General features: G+C 38.1%; 1 protein-coding gene across 1 annotated transcript; it reads left to right on the top strand.

Moving 5' to 3' along the window:
* The first annotated feature begins 6,281 nt into the window (after positions 1-6,281).
* On the top strand, positions 6,282-14,235 carry LOC140226237 (xanthine dehydrogenase/oxidase-like). Its single transcript, XM_072306762.1, has 7 exons — positions 6,282-6,341; positions 7,100-7,174; positions 7,834-7,886; positions 8,730-8,910; positions 11,488-11,676; positions 12,349-12,516; positions 12,795-14,235. The coding sequence occupies exons 1-7, from the start codon at positions 6,282-6,284 to the stop codon at positions 12,843-12,845; spliced, it is 777 nt and encodes a 258-aa protein (XP_072162863.1). The 3' UTR covers positions 12,846-14,235.
* Positions 14,236-24,684: the final 10,449 nt, after the last annotated feature.

The following is a 24,684-nucleotide window of genomic DNA, read 5'->3' as shown; positions in this document are numbered from 1 at the left end:
CATGTAAGTCCTCCATCATAAATGTACACAATGCTTATTTGTTTTACAACATATACAGTCAACTTCGGATACCTCGAATTCGTCGGGACTGAAGAAAATGGTTCGAGGTACGTGAAATTCGAGGTACGCGAAATTCGAGGTACGCGTACGTACGTCGAATTTTCTTCGACTTATCCGACGTTTATCGATGTTCAACATGGTATCTGTTATAGTGCCTACCGATTGTTTGCATGCTTGTCAAGATTGGAATTGAATCGATATTTTATATGAATGAATTGAATGAAAATCGGAATTGAAATCAGAATTTCAGAAATAAAGATTTTGATGGCCCTATCGCGCCACCAAAAAAGTCGGATGTTTGCCTTTACTTTTGAAAATGAACAGCGGTAACAATCGGCTCCGTAAGATACTAAAATAAATGTCGGATGTTTGCTCATACTTTTGGAAATGAAAAACGATAAGACTCAGCTCCGTATGGTGCTAAAACTAATGTCAGATATTTGATTTTGCGTTCGGAAATGATTAAGGACAACATTCGGCTCCGGAAGACGCTGAAATAAATGTTGAATATTTGCTTTGACGTTCGGAAATGAAAAACAATATTCAACTCCGTACGATGGTTAGATAAGTGTCGGATGTTTCCTTATACTTTCGAAAGCAAATAGCAATAACATTCGGCTCCGGAAGATGCTGAAATAAATGTCAGATGATCGCTTTTATGTTCGGAAGTTCCAGTAACATTCTGCTCCATACAATGCTAAAATAACTGTCTGATGTTTGCTTTTAAATTTCGAAATGAATAACAGTAACATTCAGCTGCGTTCAATAGTAAAATTAATGTTTGATGTTTGCTTTGACGTTCGGAAATGAGTAACAATAACATTCAACTCCTTACGATGATAAAATAAATGCTGGATGGTTGCTTTTACGATCGAAAGTAAATGGCAATAACATTCAGCTCCGGAAGATGCTAAAATACATCTCGAATGATTGCTTTTACGTTTGGCATGTTTGAAAGTGAATAGCAGTAATATTCTGCCCCATAATTATGATGCTAAAAAAGTATTGGATATTTGCTATTACATTTCGAAATGAATAACGGTAATATTCAGCTACGTTTGATGGTAAAATAAACGTCTGATGTCAGCTTCGACGATCAAAAATGAAAAACAGTAGCATTCGGCTCCGTACAATGATAAAATAATAATTATTGACAGATGATTCATTTCACTTTCGGAAGTGGACAGCAATAAAATTCGGCTCCGTACGATGATAAAATAAATGTTGTATGTTTGAAATTAATAACGGTAATATTCTGCTTCGTACGATGCAAAAATAAATGACAGATTGTTGCTTTTACATTTGGAAATTATTAACGGTATTAATCCACTCAGTTAGATGCTGAAACAAATAGCGGATGTTTGCTTTCACGTTTGGAAATGGATAAGGATAGCATTCAGCTCTGTAAGATGCTAAAATGAATGTCGGTTATTTGCTTTTACATTTAAAAATTATTAAAGGTAATATTCGGCTCCGTAAGGTGCTAACAGACTAATAAATGTTGGATGATTGCTTTTACAATAAGAAATGAATAACGGTAACTTTCGGCTCTTTACAATGCTAAAACAAATGTCGGATGCTAACAGATGTCGGCAAATGCTCCCACTTTTTCATTTCAAACGTAAGTTTTGACCTCCTTAATTTTTAGGCATCAACTTTTATAATAATCTATACGCCTATTTGCTAAATCTTAAAACACAAAATAAGATGATTGGATTTTCTAATTTTAATTTCGAGTAAATTCGACCACCAAAAAATAAAAATCAGTGATACTGCTGGTGGCCCGATAAAAGTTAGTGTGGAGCCTTGTCTATTCTATTTTTTTATTATGCTCGGCCTATACTTCCACATCATATTCCACAATATTTTCATAATCGCATTGCTGAAAAAAAAAAAAAAAAATCAGTGCATGCGTTCTCGGGGAAGAATAAATGAAACATACTTCATGAAAGGCGAAAAAAAAGTTAAAAAAAAGGCACTACGCAGGAGATTGATGTTTGGACAGTGGACCGTGATTAATGCCAAAGATGATTATAACTGTCAACACCCAACACCTACGCAGGTGCGCCATGACGGTTTAGAAGTCTACGCGCGCGGTACGACTATCATGATCAAGAATTAAAACACAGTGGTTAAAGAAAAGAAGATGATGGGCAGAGCGTAGTGCTATCGTAAGCACTCCATTGGCAAGGGTGCTATGTGCATACCGTGTACGTATGTTCAATGTAGGTAGGTGTTGGGGATTTTTCTTGTCAGTTGTGTATATACCGGGTATTTCTTTGGGCGCGCGATTGTTTCTGGTCGGGAATATTTACAGTCAAGTGTTAAAAGATTTGTGACATATCTTCTTCGCTGTCCACGCGCGCTTAAAAATCGGAGATGCTGAGTGATGTTGCAATTCGATTCGAGCTACATGCTGGGAAAAACAATAAGTTAATTAAGATTGGGACAGTAGATTTCACTTCGAGGTAACCGAACTTCGAGTTATTTCTTCGAGCTACGCGAATTTTAATACACGGAAACTCCATAGGAACAATCGGGACTTTCATTTTGCCCCCGAGGTAAGTGATATTCGGCTTATCCGACGTCGAGGTATCCGAAGTTGACTGTACTGCAAAATTCAAGTATCCAATCAACTCTTTCCTTGGTTCTAAAACTTGATGTACTGATGCCTTTTGGTTTTAGTGACATATTTTTACTTCCAATAATGACAAATCTCATGAGGATGTCTCACCCAGTTACTGGCACACAGAAAAACTTGCACAATAAAAAATTTAAAGCAGGCTAAAAGTCATTGACCTGTGTGACCTTTGACTCCATCCAAATCCCACTGTCCCTAAGAACTATGTACATGTACCAAAAAGGTTTGGACAAAACTGAGCATGGTGGAGACAAGTTATGACAGACAAGTAGATGATAGAAACCATTTCAATCCCTCAGTTTCTTATCCTTCAGTGGGCTGACAAAAATGGAAAAAAAAATTGTATGGTGCACCCCATCCCTTACCCATCAATATATCCTATCTAAGCCACTTTGTCCTTTTATTTATTGTAAAGGTTGTTCCTATGATAAATTACCACTGGACAGCATTTTTTTTTCTTTGTAGCTTTGTGTCCTAAGAACTCTTATCCACTCGACCTCACTTCATTCATGGGCTGAACTGAGTTGGGTCTGATGCTGTTGAATGACATCTTCTTTTGATGGGTAAGTGTGTTCACTGGACAGTGGAGGTGGTGATGGCTGTCTTGCATGTGGAGATGCCTCACTGTCATACTCTGAAACTTCAGTCATGAGTTCCTCAGCATATGCTATACAAGAGAAAAAAAAGGGGGAAGATATAAAACAAATTAACACACAGATGTTTTTCTTTACATTAAAATGTAGTATATCTTTTATTTTGAATGATACATTTCTCCCTATTTCTGCATTTCTTTATTTATTTTTTTTTGTAGCGGGGAAGCACTGTAATAACTACCATTACCAAGTGATATACTGTATAATTTCTCTATGTACAAAGTAGGCTTACTACGACAAAACTAGACAGCATCCTATTTTGCTTATCAAAGCTTTAACTTACAGTAGGTGGGAGGTTCTTTGATGGGCTTCGCAGTCGCTGATCCAGGCTTGTATTTGGGCTTGATGATGATGAAATGACGCTCTCCTTCACCTGTGGTGGCTTGTTGCCAGTCACTGTTAGGGCTGTGATGCAATGCTGCAAGGTGAAGCCTGCAACAGTAATATTAAGAACTTGGTGATGAAATTCAGCCATTGGACACAAGGTTATATGTAGAAAAAATGATGTTCAGTAGTAACATAACATTGGAACAACCATTCAAATAAAAGGACAAAATGGCATAGCTAAGTATATTAATGGATGGGGAGGGGCACTTGGATTTTACCTTGTGAATTTAGGTATTCTACTTCTCGTTCTCAAGGCCATTGTCATTGTAGGAAGGAACAATGTGTCACTAGAAATTGTAAAGTGCATTAAAACATTGTCTTTGAAATAAGGAAAGACTTGTTTAGACACCTGAAGACTCAAATATTTGTTGTAAAACAAAGATTGGGAAGTCAAGTCAGTACATTTCTTTCCTGTCTTTTTTGTGGTGGTGGTGGGGGTGCTGGAAGGGCAGGGGAAGGGTAAGAGCACAGATTAACTATTAAAATACAAACAAAAATATACTTGCCTGCAAAGCATGCCATGGTATCTGTATACATGACTTCATCTTGGGTGCAAACTGATCAATCACACTGTGAAATGATTCCAGAGAGGAAGTTTGTTGCCCACATGACATCTTCTTGATATCTTTGAGAAGAGTTGTGCTGCAAATGATGTCATCCAACTTTTCAGCGACTTTCGTATCTGGATATCAAGAACAAAAAATTAATTGGAGAGGCAAATCAAAGAGAAAATGGTTGTTATGGTACTACCTCCAGCAAATGAATTCTTGGGGCTCTAAGGTATGAAATCAATTTTGGGAATTCATCAACTGTAGGTTTCCTTTGAATTGCATTCACACTTCAGTGCAAGAGTATCACACAAAATGTCTGATATCCCTTTTACTGTAGTCCAGCTTTAGCCCATTTTTGAAGCGGGATTTACTTAGTAACCTAGCTTTGTAACCGCAAATGCAAAATTTATTAGTGCTACACTTTCCTACTGGTTTCAGTTCAGTTTTGTGCAGTATTAGAGGCATATGGTAAACACTGTGACTATTGCAACTGTCCTAAAAATCTTGAAATGTTTATGACCACTTTTGGTTCATTAGTTTTGGAAAAACTTACGGTACCCATACAAACACACACCGCATACGTAAACATACAAAGCAGAACATGCAAAATCCCTCTTTTTTTTTTCTTTTTTTTTTTGTCTATTCTTTCACCCCTGCATGTGTCACTGAATTTAGACCAAGCGAAATATCAAGATACATTTTATGCTGATGCCTGAAACGGACCTGCTTCATTGAATTCCTTCAATGAAGCAGATAATTCCCAGTAAAAATGTGTACACGTGGGATATTAGTAGGCCTACATGTATTAGCACTATAGTAGGTCTATGAAAGTACGGTTGCATGCAAAATTATTCCACACCCTCGCATTTTGGACATTCTGGCAAAATTAGTAACATTACAAGTAACTGCAGACATCTCTACTAAACCATTCAAGTGGTGAACAGGTTATTACAATTCAATACCAGAGCAAAATTCAAGCTTTGATTCATAGTCCATTCAAATTGCAACCTTCACACAAAAAGCAGGATTCAACGTGAGAGGGGAAGATAGCAGGCCCTGAGCCGACTACTGTATGAGGCTAGTAGCACGGAGGAGCGCAAGCGAATGCAAGAGCTCTGCGCGCGGGGCCGCGCCGGCAGTCGCGTCCCTCGCCTTCATGCATCCCCAGTCAAGTCTGCTCATAGTCATACGGTAATAGCCGCACCGACCTGAACGCGAAGCGTTCGGGTTGTATGGTTCGGCTCTCCAATAACACCGCTGGAGTTCTTGACAAAGCTGACATAACTAAATGAAGAGTCATTTTCACAAATGAATAGTTGAGCTAAGTAATAGCGAATACATTTGTATACAGTACAATCACGATCGTACCGGTAGTAAATCACTCAGCCTCCGCGATCAGTGACATAAGAGATTATACACGTACACTTTGTACTAGTGGTAGTTCCCGTATCGACACTGCACGGGCACGGCCTGGCCTGGCTAACTTACCCATATTCGTATTCGTTCTCGCTTTACACAGCTGCTCTCCTGGGTGTTTTTTTCCTCAGATAATCTAGGTCCAGCTCCAAGCTGGATGTTTGGTACCGCAGATGACTTCAGCATTCGCTTTTTTTTTTTTTTTTTTTTTTTCTATTCCAAACTGGTGGGAATGCTTCCCACTTTCGACGAAATCGTCTTCCTTGAAAGTCATCAAATGGGCACGCAAATCACACTGCTCTCCGATCGATGGCACACTCCACTTTGCTCTATCAATTGAACTTTTGCAGTCCACATTCGGCGAACGTTTTCGTCATTTGGGAATTGATGCAAACTAACACCATTTTTTGTGGTGTTGCTGCATCCTGCAACAACACATCGCTGTGGCATTTTCGCTAAATATCCGAAAACAACTCAAGAAACAGAAAGTGTCAACACTCGAAACATACGTAACATACGCGATGACCGACTGGGATCAAGCGTCAGTCTTCTGGTTGTGAGGTCACAGGTCACATGACCGAGAGAATCCGATATCGCCTATTTTTAGGGGCGGGGCGTAGCATCGGGGAAAGTGTCAGAATATGGAAAATGAAAAATTCATCTAAAAAATATGGATACAATTTTTAACCGAACTTTCCCATTTTTGATATCTATATGACCCATATTTTCATTGGAAAGGCCATTGCTAGATTAAAATAGTATACCTTTAAAGGGTAATAAACAGACAGCCAATACTTTATACCTCATCTTGTTCTTGCTTGTAACAAAAAGTGTACTGTGTATTGTTTTCATATGAGTCTATGAAAGCTGTTTTGACTACACTTTAACAGAAGTATTCACATTTGCAGATGAGGCGCACAATGCACAATTCATGCACATTCATGTTCATAGTACAAAGTATATTTCCACTCTTTTTTTTTCATTTTTGATGAAAAACTGTTTTAAACAGAAACTTTCCTGGGGCCTTAGCCATCTTGAGACAAGTTGGTGGAGCATTGTGTTGTTGTTATTCAGAATTCGATCGTCATTCTTTTATCTGTGAGGTGTCCATTGGAGAAAAGTGCCACATGACTTGATCATACATGTATGTACATTCCTGTGCTGAAGAATATCTGCCAGATGTTTTGTGAGATTGTTCAGCTATTTTCTATGCCATAAAAATCACTTTGGTAAAGATGAATGAATCCTGCCCCTATTTCTTTGCTTCCAAAGACATTGCTGAATGATAAAAAGCTGTGTCTAAAAGAATTGTTCCTTTAGTAGAAGTCTTTTGTCTGTAGGCTCCCTGTAGATTGATGTGACAGTGTACACTGTGTGTGTTCTCTTCCCAGAACGCTTGTAAGACACTGTTGCAGCGGCTGGAGCCATTCATGCACGCCAACCCAAAGGGGAACTGGAATGAGTGGGTAAGTCCTGAAAACACACTGGTTTCACATTGCATCTACAATCACTTCATATGGGCTGGCAGCAAGTGAGATACGTGGGAATATTTGGACTAAGAAGGGCTGCATTTTAGGGGGTATCCAATGAAATCAATGATTCAAACATGATTATTACATCCGCACATTGAGTAATGCATCCCTCGGAGCTTTACTCATCCATATTATTTTATCACTTTAATAAGAAATGCAATGAGCCCGACCCTTTAACAAATGGAATGAAGAATAGTGCATTGCACCTGGGCCCCGTTTCATATAACTTGTTATCAGTGACAAGTTGTGATAGTTGTTGTAAGCTACTCAAATCCTTGCATCTGATTGGCTGAGAGTAAATTTGTCATAGACATATGGCAGTTGTCACTGGTAACAAGTTTTATGAAATGGGACCCTGCTGATGCCTAGGGGATTATTGCAAGATACATCTTAGCCACTGATCAAATGAGACAGCTCTTTGAGTTTTGTTTGTTTGTTTGTTTTTGTTTTTTGTTTTACACTGATAAGATACCATATCTCCAGAGAGTGCCACGTAGTATACTTTGCATCAATACCTTTTGTATTTCTCTATGACCCCACTGCTGTTATGTTTTATGAGCATATCGACTTAGTGTGTTCTCTTTTAACATTAGGTGAATGCTGCATACATGGATAGGGTCAGCCTTTCCACCACAGGTTTCTACAAGTAAGTAATATATGAAATGATACTGTAATGACACAATTTTAGTTGAGTAATGATGAAAATGCAAAATATTCGCCAAAACAAAAAACAAAAAACAAAACTTTGCCGCAATTACTGCAGTCTCAGAGCATACCTGACCGTGGTTGCTACATAATTTTTTTTATAATCAACATATCAGGCCACAACAATATCTACCGATTTTCTGTGCTTGAGTGAATCACATGCATCATGAAATTGCTAGGACTCTGTCGGTCAGCATGTAATGTTCTACCTACCTACTACTTGAGTGGGGAGGGTGCTTTAGTATCTTGGTAGACCTTTATGTTGTTTTACAAGCAGATTCCAAGTGGTGGAAGTTGAACTTTGACCCCTTGTGAGAACTATGTTTTGACTTTAAAGGGTGTGTACAGTTCTCTTTGAGGTGAGGATTTAGCTTTTAACTTTTTGCGAGATATTCAGAAACCACTCTCAGATGTCAAAGAGCATGCAATTCTAAGGGGCATCAAAAGTTTATTTGATGGAAAATCGGTTTTGAAATGGCTGAGATATCCAAAAACAAGTTGAAACAAGGTAATCCTAATAAAAGGCGTGGCCTGTAGCCTTTTATTATTTTCACTTTTTTGGCTATCTCAGATATTTGAAAACCAATTTTCATCAAATAAACGTTGAATCCTTCTTAGAATTGCATGCTCTTTCATATTTCATTAGAGGTTTCTCATTATCTCACTTCGGAATGTTCAAAACGTGAATCTCCACCTCAACCAGTACTGTACAGTCCCTTTGATAATGGCATTTAGAAGCCAAGATATATGAATTTTTGTTCTCTCTGCTATGCACCCCCTAAAGGACACCCGACCTGAATTACAGCTGGGCCACAAATCAGGGCAAGCTCTTCCACTACTTTAGCTACGGGGTTGGGGTGTCCGAGGTGGAGATCGACTGCCTGACAGGCGACCACCGGTGTCTACGCACTGACATCGTGATGGACGTTGGCAACAGCATCAATCCAGCCATCGACATTGGCCAGGTGAGAGTTCAACATCTCAGATGTTGTCAGATGTACCAAAAGCTGTTCTGAAATGACTTCCTCTTTTCTCTTTTGTGTTCTTTTTTTTTCACTAAAAGGGTCAATGTATTCTTATCATTTGTTGATTCTGCCCGAGGAAGTTTGCCATTGTATAGCTTTGGACAGAGTTTATGTAGTGAATCAACAAGTTTTGAGTAAATGAGCAATGGTATAAGAAACATGCAAATTTGTGGACTGTGAGTTACCCCAAAAATGTAATTTATTTGAGTTGGAGGGAGAATGTGCAGAACATAATTATGTGTCACGTCCCTCTGCAGATTACAATTAGATTATGCTTGTGGAAATGCTAGCATTTCACTTAACCTAGCTACATTAATCTACACTTAGTAAAAGCCTTGATATTTTTTAAACATTACAGACATAGCGCCCGGCACGCCGTGTGGTAGTGTAAATGCAGTGCTAGTGAGTTTCTTGCACTTACATTGCAGCACAATGGGATATGTGTGCTTTTTTTAGAATAAAATAACATCACATCCAGTTTTGATAAATAACAAATAAAAAAAAATGGCAGTCTAACATTCGATCAAATGCATGATGAATGATAGACAAACTTTGAATAGATGATTTCATTTTTAGTGAAATTTAGTGCATATATTGAGAAACAGACAGCAAAGTCTAAGATAAGTGAGTAGAATACAACCCCATATCCTAAATGACAAATAAGCTTTTCTTACTTTAATACCAAAAGGTCCATGGGATTCCACATTTCATGATTTCACTGCAAACTCAAGCATAAATCCATATAAACCCTGAACACATCCAGTTAGATCTAGATGTACAATGTAGTTCAACTCCAAACACAGTTACAAGCATGTGAATATGAAACGCTCCAATTTCGAACACAAAAAGGCATTTACAGTCATGGAGTTTCAACATAGTTACATTTGAAAGTGATGGTGAAAGTTAATTGTAGATGTAAACGTTGCATCCAGCATGGAAATGGTAATGCTTGTGGATGCTTTGTTGGTGGTGAATTTGCGATGAACTGATTGTAATACTTTGTTGCCGTAAGCCACAGTTTCTTGACTGTCTCGCAACTGGTCTCAGTGCTACTCATTGTCAAAGATCTGGTCTTCCTTTCATAAGTAGATGTAGAACTTGTGGTAGAAGTGGTTGTGGTCATGCCTTCACAGTAGAGCTGTTGGGCGAGGATCCCTCTCATTTCCCTTCTTCTTGTGTTGCTTGTGTGGCTATAGTGTTTTAGGCTTGTTTCACTCTTGTGACCACTTATACTCATGATGTCTCTAGCCTGGAACTCCGCACTATCCAATGCATTTACAGTTGTTGCACGAATCGAGTGATTTGTATAGACTTGGCTGCATCCAGCAATACGAGATATCAACTTGAGCTTGTTTCCGATGGTGTTGACTCCAAGTGGGCTTTTGAAATACCAAGAAGAACCATTCGTGGAAGCTTTTGGTTTGGGCCTTTGCCAGAGCCAGGGGCATTTGGGGTTTATTTACTGACATACGTGTAAGTCTGAAATGCCATTATAGGGCATGAATTACTGTCCAGAATCGCATACATCCTGCCAGTGTTTGACTCCTCATCTTGATCCTCTCTTGTTATTTTTTTTTTTTTTTGTAAGGCAGTCTTTCTTTTTCATGAAAGTAAGGCCAGTGTCAACATCTGTCTCAATCGTGAAATCGTCCGGTTTCATCCCATGAATGTTTTTCCTTCTGTGGTTACAAAAATAGGTCATGATTTCTAGGAAACCTTATTTTCCAACCTGTATGGTGTTGTCCTGTCCAGTTTCTCAGAGTTCTGCATAACATGTAATTTCATGTCTGTTTTGCTGATTACGGGCTCATGTTGAACATGACCCTTCTTTTTTTTTTTTTTTGTCAAATTCACCAATCTGGCCTTAAATGTGCGATTCCATTGAGGAAATTTCACCTTGTCTGTGATATCCAGGCGGACTCGTCCAAATAATGATGATGAACTCCGTATTTTAGAGTCCGCATACTGGTAGTTCTTTTCTTACAATTTGTCTCATCCTCCTTTCGATTACCGGCATAAATTTGCCAAAAAAATGCATCAAGATCAGATGGGTCGGTCAGGCTTTCCATAGGTCTTCGTGGTGTTGTTACTATCCATCTTGGGGACATGAAACGACTTACTATTAGCCTTTTTTTTTTTTTTTTTTTGCTTGCGATTTAGGTCCAAAGTTAGACTTATTCACCCTTACAAATATCCGATTGAGAACAAAATGTTTTATTTCCGCACATTGTACGTGTTGGATCATGATATCACAAGAGTGGTATATCACTTATTTTGTGCGCGAAAAAAGTTGAATGCCATGTGACACGTTTTGACCAATTACTATGCTTGAAATAGTTATGACTATTTAACAAGTTCATTTATTCTACGATCAATCCTATTGGAATGGCAGGATTGCAATTGCACTATGCCATTGTTTGTTTGGGTTTTTTTTTTTCACAAGTAGAAACAGGAAGGAAATGTTGTATCACAACTCTTAATTGCGCTATTTTTTTGTTATCCCCCCTTCAATCCCAGATTGAGGGAGCCTACACCCAGGGTTATGGCCTGTCTTGCCTGGAAGACCATCGGTGGACCCCCAAGGGCTTCTTACTGACCAGGGGGCCTGGCTTCTACAAGATTCCTGGGTTTGGAGACATCCCCGCTGAGTTCAATGTTACCCTTCTCAAGAACGCTCCCAACCACAACACCATCTGCTCATCTAAGGTGAGCCCTGCTTTCATTCTAAGAAATGTCATTAGAAGGTTATGCTAAGCATCAATTACATATGATTACTTTTGGTAAACTCTTGCTTCTTTTCCAGTGACAGTTGGATTCCAATTCATCATGTAGATATATATGCCGAGATTGTGACTCTTTAAAGGTGGTAATTTAGTTTGAAGGATTTATTAGGATCATCTACTGCACAATACTTTATGTAAAAGTTCTCTTGAGTGGTTTAGAGTATTATCCATGGAGCGACTTCCAAAAAGAACACATACAGAGAACAGATCTACATACACATACTGTTATTTATCTGCCATGCGAGATGATGCTGAAAACTATTTTTTTTTCACTTCTCTATACTGACAGTTTACTTTGGTAGTTTCCAAGTCTATGCCGCTGTGTTTGAAGCAACCAGTAGTACTGTACCACAGGATACCAGTACTGTGCACTCCTGTAATCCGGAACACAGATATTATCAAATTCTGGATACAATGAAGTAAAAATTCAGGCCACAACATTATCCACTCTATGTTTTTTATTCTATATTTGTTCAGTTATTGCAAAACTTCGATATAACGAAAGAAAACTGCCTGTCCCGAGGACTTCGTTATAACAGGAGCCCACTGTATTGACATTTGATTTGTCACTTTGCATCTGCTCCTCCTTCAACAGGCCGTCGGTGAGCCGCCCCTCTTCCTTGGAGCCTGTGTCTTCTTCGCCATCAAGGATGCCATAACATCGGCCAGGACGGTTGAGGGCGTCCATGGCCCTTTCACCCTCCACACACCGGCAGCATCCGAGAGGATTCGGCTGGCATGTGTAGACCAGTTCACGAGAAGGGTGAGCATTCTGATTTTCTACACAAGCGTCGACCCATTCAAAATGTGCAGAGAAAACTGTGAAGATATTTTCGCAGGTTTAAGAATTCGCGCTAGCCAAAAGTAGCGCGAAATGCGTGAAAATTTGTGTGTTTACAGTACTCCATGTCTGTCAGTGTTTACCATCAAAACCCCTACAGGAAAATATCTTGACTTGTGTGACCAAGGAGCATTAATGCTGCTTTCTTTCTTTCTCTTTCCTACCCCCCCTTTTATATCCCCTTCTGTTTCTCCACACAGTGTCCAGAACCAGAGCCGGGAACATACACCCCATTCTTCATTCGACCTTAGATTGCACAGACAGGATATCGTGCCTTCTTGCTCTCAAGGATTGACGAGATGTCAGTCATCCATGTAGAATAATTTTGTTACCATGACAGATGTATTGCCCATAGAGGCGTTAAAAAAAAGAAAAGAAAACATAAATGATGTCAATTCTTCAGAGTAATGCAGGGGGCTAAGCGAGTGACCCCTCCATGAACTGCATGTAAAGCTTTCGTGTTTTAGAACCACAAGACAGATCGAGTTACTGTATAAGCTGTTGTTTTTACTAGTGTTTAATTTTCACAAATTTCACGAATCACAGCTGGATCGCGAATTTAACAACATGCAAAAATGTCGGCAGACGCTAGAGTAATAGTACATTTGAATTAGCGTCAGTGTCAATTCGCGAAAACAATATCTCGCGAAAATGTGTGATCTCATTTGCGAAAATATCTGTACGCGAAAATAACAGTGTATACAGTATGTGTATTGGATTTCTGTTATAGATATAAAGCGTAAACATCCAGAGCTAACAATGTCCTGGATACCAATTGTCCGGTCAAAAACAGTCAAATATGCATTGTACTTTGTGATGCTTTGGCTTGTTTTAAGTCTCTAATTACTTGTCTCGTATTTTATCATGACACTTTTGTGACAGTCAAAATGTGACTTTAACTTTGCTGCTCTTGAAAATTTACAAGCAATGCGGTAGTGTGTGCCCATATTCAAGTTTGATTTGTTGTTGTTGTTTTGACCCTTTAGCGATAAAAAAAAAAACACTCCCTACCTCACATACCTCAGAAAATGTTGTGATGTGAACTTCTTAAATCTATGGAGAGACTTTTCAAGTTAAAATGCTTAAAGAGTCAGTTTCACTTCCATTTTTAACCTGTTGAAGACGAGTCCGAAGAATACTTGGGCAGGTGTCTATGGGAAATATGTGCCATAGCAAAATCAGTCCATCCTGAACGGGTTAAGAATTGTGCCAATAGAGCAGTTGAAGTGGAAAAGCATTCCAACCTCCTTGTTGACAAATGTTGTGATAATCTGTATAGTTTGATTGGCAGTACGATGTCATATTTTTCTTTTCTTTTAGAGCCCATCACCAAAGAAATTGTTTTCATTGTTTTCAATTTCCTTCAATTTACTTTAATTTATGTATATGTATGTTTTTGTAGAGCAACATAGAGCAATAATCCTTCCGAGACCTTGATGGTAAGAGCTGTTGGTCGGTACTTACTGTTAGGAGGCCCCCTGGAAATTTGACCTATAGATTCTTGCCTTTCTATCATGGTTATTGGGCAGTATGCATAAAAAGTAGCAATGGTTGTCCTAGCCCTTTACTTGAATTATATGTCTACAAATGAGCAATTGCTTAGAAATGAAGTAGTTGCTTATTAAAAAACATACATGTATAATGGACCTTTTGCTAATTCTTGTTAAGCAATTGCATACATTTTTTCACGCTCTGTCAAACCAGCTTGAGCTCATGCTGAATGTGCATTGCTTGCGCGTTAGTATGATGTGCATGTTCATATTGAGAAAAGCCGAAGTTGTGGCAGGGTAGAATAAACTGAGAAGAAATTGCTCCAGAGATTTACTGGAAACATTCAATGATGATAGAAAGTGGCAGTGATAGAATGATGATGCTTGTGGGCATGGTGATAATGATAATGACCACAATTATTATGACGACGTAATGATTTGCTATTTGAAATGAATTATACCATCATACTGTTAATACTGTATTACCACTAGGATTGTCATCATTATTATCCTCAGGGAGGTGATTACCGTTAACTACATAACACGCACAATGTCCATTCTCAACTATTTTGTTTCAACAAGGAGGACGGTGGCGGATCCAAGGGGGAGCGCACTGGGAGCGCGCCCCCTTCAGTTTTCGTTAACACAAAAGAAATCAAAAGAAAAATATGGGGGGAGGGGTGCGTGCACCCCCTTTAATTTTGTAAAAGCGCCCCCTCTTTACGGAATTCCTGGATCCGCCCCTGGAGAATGCTCAGTGGTTAGCACAAAGATTACCTATGTGAGTGTGAAGTTATACGGGGAAGATGTCTAATACAAGTGGGGAGCGTGGAGACCACACTCCACACCATTCCACTCCACTCTCCTTCCGACAACCAGGCAACAGTAAGGGAAGTGATAGGGTTTGACCAAGTCCACTGTACCAGTCTATGTGGTGTGTGTTCATGTCCATGTGTTGTGTGTGTGTGTGTGTGTGTGTGTGTGTGTGTTTGTGTTGTATTTTGATGTTATTATGTTTATGTGAGTGTATGGACCTATTAAGTTATGTAAGTGTTCATTTTGTTCTAAGATTTTTACTGCCATGTGAGGAAGATGCTTTTTGCACGCACATACTGAACCTTTTGATATTACCTCATACGAAACCCACCTTTGTTCTACGACGAACAGTGTTCACACAAGTGTGATATCGCTTTTGTTAAAACCGCAAGCAATTTGCCTGGTGAAGACAAGGAAATGGTTTGAGCACAAGCAAAAAACATATGCCTGTGGATTTTTAAGCAATTGCTTGAGCTTGACCTTTTGCTTGACTACAAGCTTGTATTTGTGCTTGAAGCAACTGCTTGCAAGCAGTCGCTACTTTTTATGCATACTGCCCATTAACAGCATACCACGGCAGGGTTTGCAAATTGTGTGCCAACTCAGCTGGTTCATTCTGGTGGTTGTATGTAAAGAAAAATAGACAATTTTTATTTTATGTGTTATATGTGTGTGTGTGTTTCATTTTATTGTGATGTTGTAGGACACAGAATCATGATGCCGCTGCTCTATCTACGCAAAACAGATGACATTTAAAGCTATACACTGTGGTACTAGGAGGATTCATAAAGGTAGCTGCTTAAACTTGTGCCAACCTTTATTTGCAAAATGCTGTTTTGGTCATGAACAAAAATAGAATGGGTTCACAGAAGTTGGTTAAGATGCTCCGATGGTCCATATTCAAATCTTGTTGCCAAGGCAACATGTTTACTGCACAAAAGACGCTCTGTCGTCATAGAAACAAGAGGGAGATGTCTTCATCTCCCAAATCAAAGGAAATTCTATGATACAGGTAAATATGTGTATTTTATGCACCTATTTTTGGATTATGTCTTTGTTTTTTTAATACTGTAAAAGTGGAAATTTTCGCGGTGTTGAAATTTTTGCGCATTTCGTGCAACCCGAAACTAGAGCGAAAATAAAAGCACACAATATTTTTGCTTGCCATATGCTCCAGTAGTTGATGTCTTGATTCCGCGGAATAAAAAACACGCGAAACGCGAAAATATCCACTTTTACAGTAATGCATTTGTGTCATTACGTTAGTGTGCTGCAGGAGAATGTACACTACACTGTATATGCATGATGTTTAGAAATTACAGTGCTTAGCATGCATATATTTTTGTATTTTATGTAGCACATTATGTTTGCATGATGTATCATACAGCACAATTAGCATGGATAACAAATGTGTTATTTTTATACGCACAATAATAATTGTGTGAAAGGAAACTCATCCCCTGTTGTCAGATTTATTGTACGATATGCTATGCCCTCATTAATGTGAATTATATAACCTGGGCACTAAACTCTGAGTAATGAATTATGATATTCCTGTGCATGTACATATTGCAGTGATGTTTTAAGTGGTAAAGTGGCCCCACTTGATCGAGAGGGGGTGGGGAGGCAAACCTCTCTCCCATTCCTGCTGAAGTGAGTGCCCAGCTTTGTGGCTGGTGTTGACCCATACAAAGGCGCCACATGGAACCAAGTACACACTTTGCAAGTCACGATGCCCTTGAACCTTTCAATACCAAAAAAAAAAAAAAAGAAAGAAAAAAAGTCAGCACTCTCTTATAACTTGATCATGTTTTCATTGTACTGCTCCTGTGCGAGTTGAAACTGAGTGCTCGGTGTAACTACAGGCATGATGCAGTCCTAATGTGTGTGGTCTCACAAACTTGTACGTGCTCCTACCAAACAGCAAATACTTTGATAGTGCAATTTGCAAAATTTATATAATGTTGGTTTAGAAAATAACCACTTAGGTAGGGAGATAAACCCCTGTGATTTTTCTCCAATATTGGCATCATTTTTAGAAATTGATATAGGACAGCTGAAGCTATTTTTTTCAGCTTAGGTATGTCTGGAGTAAGCCGGTTTTGTTTCTGATTAAGAGGTGAAAATCAAACATGAAGAGTTTGTTGCATTATATTTTGTTGCGCTTTTGCAGTGTGCCACTAAAAAGCTCTTGATTATTGGGCGAGCGCTGCATTGATTATTTATAGTGAGTATGTTGCTCCTGTGAATTGGTCCTGTGAAAAAAAGAAATGATACAATATGCTAATCATGTTTACTATAGTTTAGCAATGTCTTCCTGTATGTAGTAGCTAAAAGATCGGCTGTGGTCTGCATTTTTGCCTTTCCCACGTCATAGTTAGGCTTAATATTTGACACACAGTGAAGATTGCAAAATGCCATGATTGCAGTCACCATGGTAACAACAGGGCCAAAGCCTATCAGTTTTGTTTGTTTGTTTGTTTGTTTGTTGTTTTTTTTAGTGTTTCAGGTGCCATGTAGCAATAGTCCTAAGAGTCTCCAGTACAAGTTTTAATGCTGGAGAGAGAGAGAAAAAAAAAATCAAAGTTGAAAATAAATACTACTTGCTTTAAAATAGAGAAAATATAGTATGTAGTGGGAACGGTGTAATGCAGTAAACCATTCAGTAAACATTTTATTTTCATGGTAACACCTTTGATGATGGGATCCTTGAAATGATAGTTACAGTAGGCCCTATAGTGATAGTTGATAGTGACAGATTATGCAAAATGTTTTTTTTTTTTTTTTTATGCTGGCGTGTGATTTCATCACCATTCAACTCAGAGAGATTGACAATATATGAATAACAAACATCTTTATGAATGAGTGATCCATAATAATGTTGGACATATGATCAGGCCTTGAGATGGTCTTGTAATTTGGTAGACATTTGCATCTCATAATGCCCACATTCTTACTGGTTTTGACCAGCATCAGACAGCATCTAGAGTTTTAGCAGTACAGACTTAACACCAGCAGTTAGTAGGCCTAAAAAGATTGTATGAATTTGGGTGATTGACATGAAAATGGGCAAGTCACACAAGCCCACACCATATCGAGGAATTCTCATGTAATTATGGGCTTACAGTGTGCCTCTTTAAAAAAAAAAATTATTGTTTTTCCATGATGCTTGTATATGACCTGACATTAGATTTAACATGTTCAAAAGTAAATGATACATTATTATATGTGTCTTTACAAACATCATTGAAATTAATGATACAATGTATGCAGACTGTACTTTGGATGCTTTGAGGTCATTCATGAAAAGAAGAGTGAGCATCGAGTTACAGTAGCAAGAAGTCTTTTGAGATAAAGTAACAGAAAATACTTCATATTTTTTAGAGCATACTGTAATTCTTGTATTAAACATAATTTGGAAAGTTTTCAGTATTTTGTAACTTTGCACTTTCATCTTGCAATAATCATATTGTATTATCTATTTAATTTTCCACTACAGAGTCAACAGATTTTTTAATTTCTTATAACTACAGATGTGCTTTTTAATGAAAGTTTGCAAGAAATAGAGCAGAAATGTAATTTATTGCTCTCAACACAGCAAGATCACATTTTTACTGACATAAGATAACTAGAAACTTAAAATGGTTGTATTTGTACAAATATTTGGTTGATTTGTTGGTGCATTCACATGCTTATAACTACATTTGTAAGTAGCAATTTTGCAGATGAATACTGAACCTCTTTTTTTTTTAAACCTAGGCTAATTCTTGTCATTAGTTGTTTGTAGACATACCCAGTATTATTTTGTGTGAAGGTGACATGGCCGGAAGTATTAACATTTCAAAAGTAGCAATTCCATACTTAACTTTGATATAATTTCTTTATGCTCTTTAATAGTTCTATGTACACCTACATATTTTCTGACAAGACAATGAAGTGAATATATGTACATGTATATTATATGAATAAAGACAAATTTTAAAGCATTCTCATTAATTGTCTGTCTTCTGAATAACTGTACTGCTTACCTAATGCAAATTTAAAAAATGAAATAATAAATGCAATTGTAAATGAGCAGAGAGTAAAATGGAAATGCATGTACACACACAAGATTAGTTGAATGGTTGACTTTGTCAATTTATTGATGTTAAATTATATTGATTTGATTCACCGGTATGCCATTTGGGTTACAGCTGAACATACGGCTGACATCATATGGATCAGTTATATCGAATGGGCAATGTTAATGGTAACCACACAACATCAGTCTAAAAGCTCTCTGTTTCTCTGAGTTTCTATACATGGAGTGGAAATAGTATATCGTTTATGTAATGTGTAATCTGTGTGTGAATGCTACAAATATGGTAGTAATATGCAGAGGAGAGAGAGATGCCGTTGTAATGGGCACACACACACAGTATGTATAGATCTTACTGGTATGTCTTGTGTTGGTCCATGATACCAAGCTGTTAACTTTCAAAGGAAGCCAGCCAGCTACCAACTACATCACCATCATCATCATCATCATTATCACCACCATCACCACCATCATCATCATCATTATCACCACCATCACCACCATCATCATCATCATCATCATCATCATCATCATTATCACCATCATCACCACCATCATCATCATCATTATCACCATCATCATTACCATACCATCACCATCATCATCATCAGCACCATCGTCAATCAACCATACAAAAAAAAAAAAAAAAAAAAAAAACAACTTTGTGGTCTTGGGATCACCATATTACATACACTGTAGATGACAGGTGGGGAAGGGGAACATGCAGAATATTCTATCCAAGGGATTTTTACATGCTGTTGAGGGAGGTTACAAGTCTTCACCTCTCCAAAAGAATATCATGTCAAAACTAGAGGATGATACATTTGTAGAATATTCTGTTTGTTTTCCACAGTCAAAATCATCATCTCAAATTTGCCAAAGCATTTTTTTTTTAAAGATTTATAGGTGTAACTTGAATATTCTATGGTAGCCACGTTTGCAGCATCACCATCTCAATGACAACATCAACATGCACAACCCAGCTTTTGGTACATGTACACGTATATGACTAAGTCCATACAATACCTGTATAATCATCCATCTCCTTATCAAGTACACTGTAAAATGTACAGGGGAACCTTGTTGAAACAAACTGCTCAGGACCACTGAAATTTCCTTATGTCAATTACCCCATCAGATATAAAAACTAAAAGGAATGGCACCCACAAAATTACTTCATTGTATCGGGCATCTTGCCATATCCGACCTCAATATAATGAGGTTGCACTGTATCACACACACACACACACACACAAATAACCCTACAAGGAGATCATTATGTGGTCAAAGTCAGTGCAAAGGAAACCATCGTAACCAAATATGCAGTAAAGTGAGACGAGAACCTACTGTACACTGGAGTTTGGAAGAATGGAATGAATCCGTCCGTGTCAATAATTTTGAATTAGAATATTAGATCCTACATGATGCAACTACAAAGCCCTTTTTTTCTATAATTCTCTATTAAATGACTGGACTTCGCTTTCACAGATTTCATGGCTGGGAATAGATAGTTCAAGATGAAAAAAAGTTGTAGCTGAGTAGGTAATTAACTGCGGATGCTTAACAAAATAAACACATGAGGTACAGTATTTTGTCAAAGCACATACCAAACTCAAAATGTCAGTCAAAAAAAAAAAAAAAAAAAATCAGCCAAAAGCCTGTATGTGTAGAATTAAAATGCCTCAGATACTCATTCTTAAATCAGGCAATAACTTATAGAGTACATGTACAAGTACATATAAATGTGAAGTTAGAACATTTTTGTACACTGAAAATATACTTAATCAACCACTTTTGTAAATTGATGCCACGAAAGTATAATAATGACTTCAAAAGACACAATTAATATTCATATACACTTCAAATCTTTAATAACATTTTTCTCCCTTTCAAGAGCATGATCATTTGTTCCAAAGTCACTTGGAAACAGACAAAAACCACACTATGAAAAATGCATTTCCATGAAGGGGAATATACATGTACACATTCGCTGCCTCTCGGGCTAAATATTTCCCGTCATGATGCATACACACCAATCTGCAACTGACAATAACAAAACTGCACACACCCTTGGCATGTTAAGAATCAAAATCTTTTTATGCATCCCCATCCTTTGCCAAGAAAATTGCAAACCTATCATGAGAACTGTAGATATGGGAATGAATTTACTGACAACACAGATCATACAGCTAAGAACATTGTAGGTGTGCTTGAAAACATGATTTCAAAATCCAAACGGCAACCAATTTCATGACATGTCAATTTGTATGCGATTGGTTGCTCATTGCCAAAAAGTCTGTGTAAATGAGGCTTTGAAAATAAGAATATACTTATTGATCACTGAATGAATCTTAAACACCTTCGTGTCAACTATCATTGTTACAATAAATTACAACTACCTTAAATATTCTGGTTAATCACTATCACCATGATTAGGAGTAGATTTTATCTGTGACTGAAATTACTGAGAGCAAGGTATTTGCCGTCCTGAATGTCATAAATCACAACTGCATAATTATGGCATGGCACACACAACATTTCATGTCACAAAATCTGATGACAGCAATATATGTGATGACTCAAAATTGAAGATGCGCCTGATATTTGCCAAATGACATCACTCATGATGAAAAAGAGGGAGGATATATGACTGAGTTCTCTCTGGAGCACAGTAAGATAACACAAGAGCATGGACCTGTAGTACATCATGGAAGGGAAAAAAATGAGCCGACGATGACCCTTGACCCTCTCTGCTGCCTTCCTTTGCCACAAAGTCATCACAGGTCGGTCCTCTCTCTTTCTCTCCCATCATTTTCCGATCCTTCCCTGACTGTGGCTGCTGAACTTTGACCCCACGGTGATGTCACAGATCTGGCCGTTGGGCCAAGGATGTGGGGGAGGGGGATACATTGATTTTGATGTGATGCATACATGTGTCAGTCAAGATCGATCTAATCCTCCCTCGCTTTGTATGTGTCTAGATGTGACATGATGTATCCAGGGATTACAAGGCATCCTGCTGTGATGACCGAAAGACCAATCACCTTTTCCTGAAAGTAAAAATCAACACAACGTTAACATCACCCCATCTGACATACATTTTTGTGTCAACGACTGTGCAGACAAAAAGCACCAAAACAACAAATACAAGTACAGAAGGGATGTGGAATTGATAGTTTCTTGAGACTGGGAAACTTGGAAGTTTCGATGCTCATACGAGTATCAAATATTAAAAAATATATCAAAAATTAAGAAATAACATAACAATGAGACCAAAGCTTTTTATACATATCAGGTAATGTGCTACACTAAATTTCTCCTTTAACCATCAATATTCAGCAAAATTCAAACAGAAATCAAACAATAAAAAAAAAAAACCCCGGCATTTCTGTACATGGTAGCAATTGCTGTGACTAGGATAGCTTCATGTCATTTTCATTACAACTCAGTGCCATGTTACAGAATGAAAAAAAAATTAAGACAAAGAATGAAAAGAATTCCTCCACAAATGAAAGAACTCATGACTTATCTTCTTCAGAAGGCAATGAGAGTAAAGTTATCGCAAACATACAGTGTATAAACGCTGGATATAATTATGTCAGTAATATGTTGACTCAAGGGAATGTGTACTTTATTCCCCCTCCCCCCCTCAAAAAAAAAAAACAACAACAACAACTTCGCATAACATCTCTTACAATTTCTTTATCATTCCCCTACTGTGACATCACAGACTGCGGCTGTCTTCTTTCCATATCAGGCAATGACAGCACATGGATTTGACTAAAACTTTAAAGATTCATTTTTGCATGAATTTTCCTTTTTTTCTTCAAATGTCACTGATGGGTTCTCCTAATAGTATAATACAGTATGTCTACAGTATATTCACAGAATCCAGAGTATTTGGAGTTTATCAATGCCTCATTTGATTCTACCAAAACAACACAAATATTAAATTAATTTGAATTTCCCCAAACTATGCATTCTGTGAATGAAGAAAAACATTGGAGAGACTTTAGATCAGCTTATATTCTTGGACTACAAGAAAGTATTAATGGGAATGTAGCGCAATTTGTCAATCAGCTACAAGAGGACGTATGACTTGCAATTAGCTCCTACAGAAATTATGGGATGGCTGGGGAGAGTATACTCCCGCCTCACATGCTTCATGCCTCAAGACCCAACCAATCAAGTAGGGCCAGTCAGGGGAATGTGAAATGACAGTAAATTTACCCATACAAATTGTATATGGGGATGCCTTTAGAAATCAACTCGTATTGATTGATGGTATAGGGCCTACAGGCTACATTTCATGCAGCAAGTTCATGTGAAGAGAGGTTTGATGGAGTATAAAATGTGTAATATATCATCACTGTAACGTTCGTATCTGCATCATAGTCTTTATTGCTATGGTTTGGTTTGTGTGCCATACTGCCAACTTTTAAAACAGAATTTAAAAGTCATAATCTGCATTGAATTTACTGTGGTTTGGTTTGCGTGCAAAAGAAAAGTTATGAGTAAAAATGCAGAATTTTAAAGTCAATACCAAATAGATCTAGGGTACTTAATAAGTCATCCCTGACAAGCATAGGACCTACTGTAAAACTGGCAACCTCATAATAGAAAGAGTCTTTCAATTAGTGTTGCGTTCATACCAGTAATTAAATTTATACCACTTTCCTCCCCCTCTCGTCTACACATGCCCCCCACGTAAAAATGGCCGCTTGTGTGCCTTGTGGTAACCTGTCCTTACACCAGCTTACTGCTTACCGGCATTGTAAGAGGTTTCTTTGGTGGCAAACTCTTGATCCCTCGGGCGGGAAGGGTGGTTGTCCCGGTCCTGAGAACAGGTGCAGCACGGACGATTACTCCTCGAAGGATTCCAGACATGATGTAGTTAGTGTTTTGAAGGGTGTAGGTCTAGAAATGAAAATGGACTCTGATTCCAATCCCAACTGCAGTTCCCGATTGCAATTGCACCCACACAACTATCTGCTTGTACAGTGACTTATGGCCTAACGTTCTGCGGTGCGGCACCCGTAAGGTAATGGGAATTCTCGCTTCACGTGAAAACGGGTCAGTCATGAAACGTACATTCCCACGCACGTACGCACAAGAGGTCACATAGCATAGTAGGCGAAGTCGAGAGGGTGCGCGCGCGAGCAGGGGCCTGGTTTTCTTTCGGGAAAACAACGTTGCTGGAACGCGACGAATACAGTACCAGTAATACATATAACCAGTTCAAGCTAAATAAGAATCCACTACGCAGAAATAGTTTGTGTTTTTTTTCCTCTACGCTGTAACTTTAATCTTAAATGATATAAAACTGCGTAAATCTAACTTTCACAACGTGTCTGGCTAGCAAATGTCAGCTGATTATTTTTGTTTTCTTATGACGGGCACTCAGGCTCAACAAGTAAAAAGAATTATAAAAGTAATAACATTTTATTCTATTAACTGGGGATTTCACGTCACTAACCTCTCATGCTTTATAGTTAAGGATTGTTGTTGACTGGTTTATTTGTTTGAAGCACAGGTCTGTCACATGCCATCTCTTTCCTATAAAAGAGGCTCTTGAATATAAGAACATTTTGAGCTGTGTCCCTTGTTCTATTTCCATTCTATGTCTACATTTTGTTTTGATTCATTTCAGCACACAGGTGTTTTTCAGCAACACCAAAACCACTTCAACAAACACAAGGAAGATTA

This window comes from Diadema setosum, chromosome 1, assembly GCF_964275005.1.
Source record: "Diadema setosum chromosome 1, eeDiaSeto1, whole genome shotgun sequence".
Classification (NCBI taxonomy): domain Eukaryota; kingdom Metazoa; phylum Echinodermata; class Echinoidea; order Diadematoida; family Diadematidae; genus Diadema; species Diadema setosum.
The sequence above is the reverse complement of the archived record's forward strand: the minus strand, read 5'-3'. Positions and strand labels throughout refer to the sequence as shown.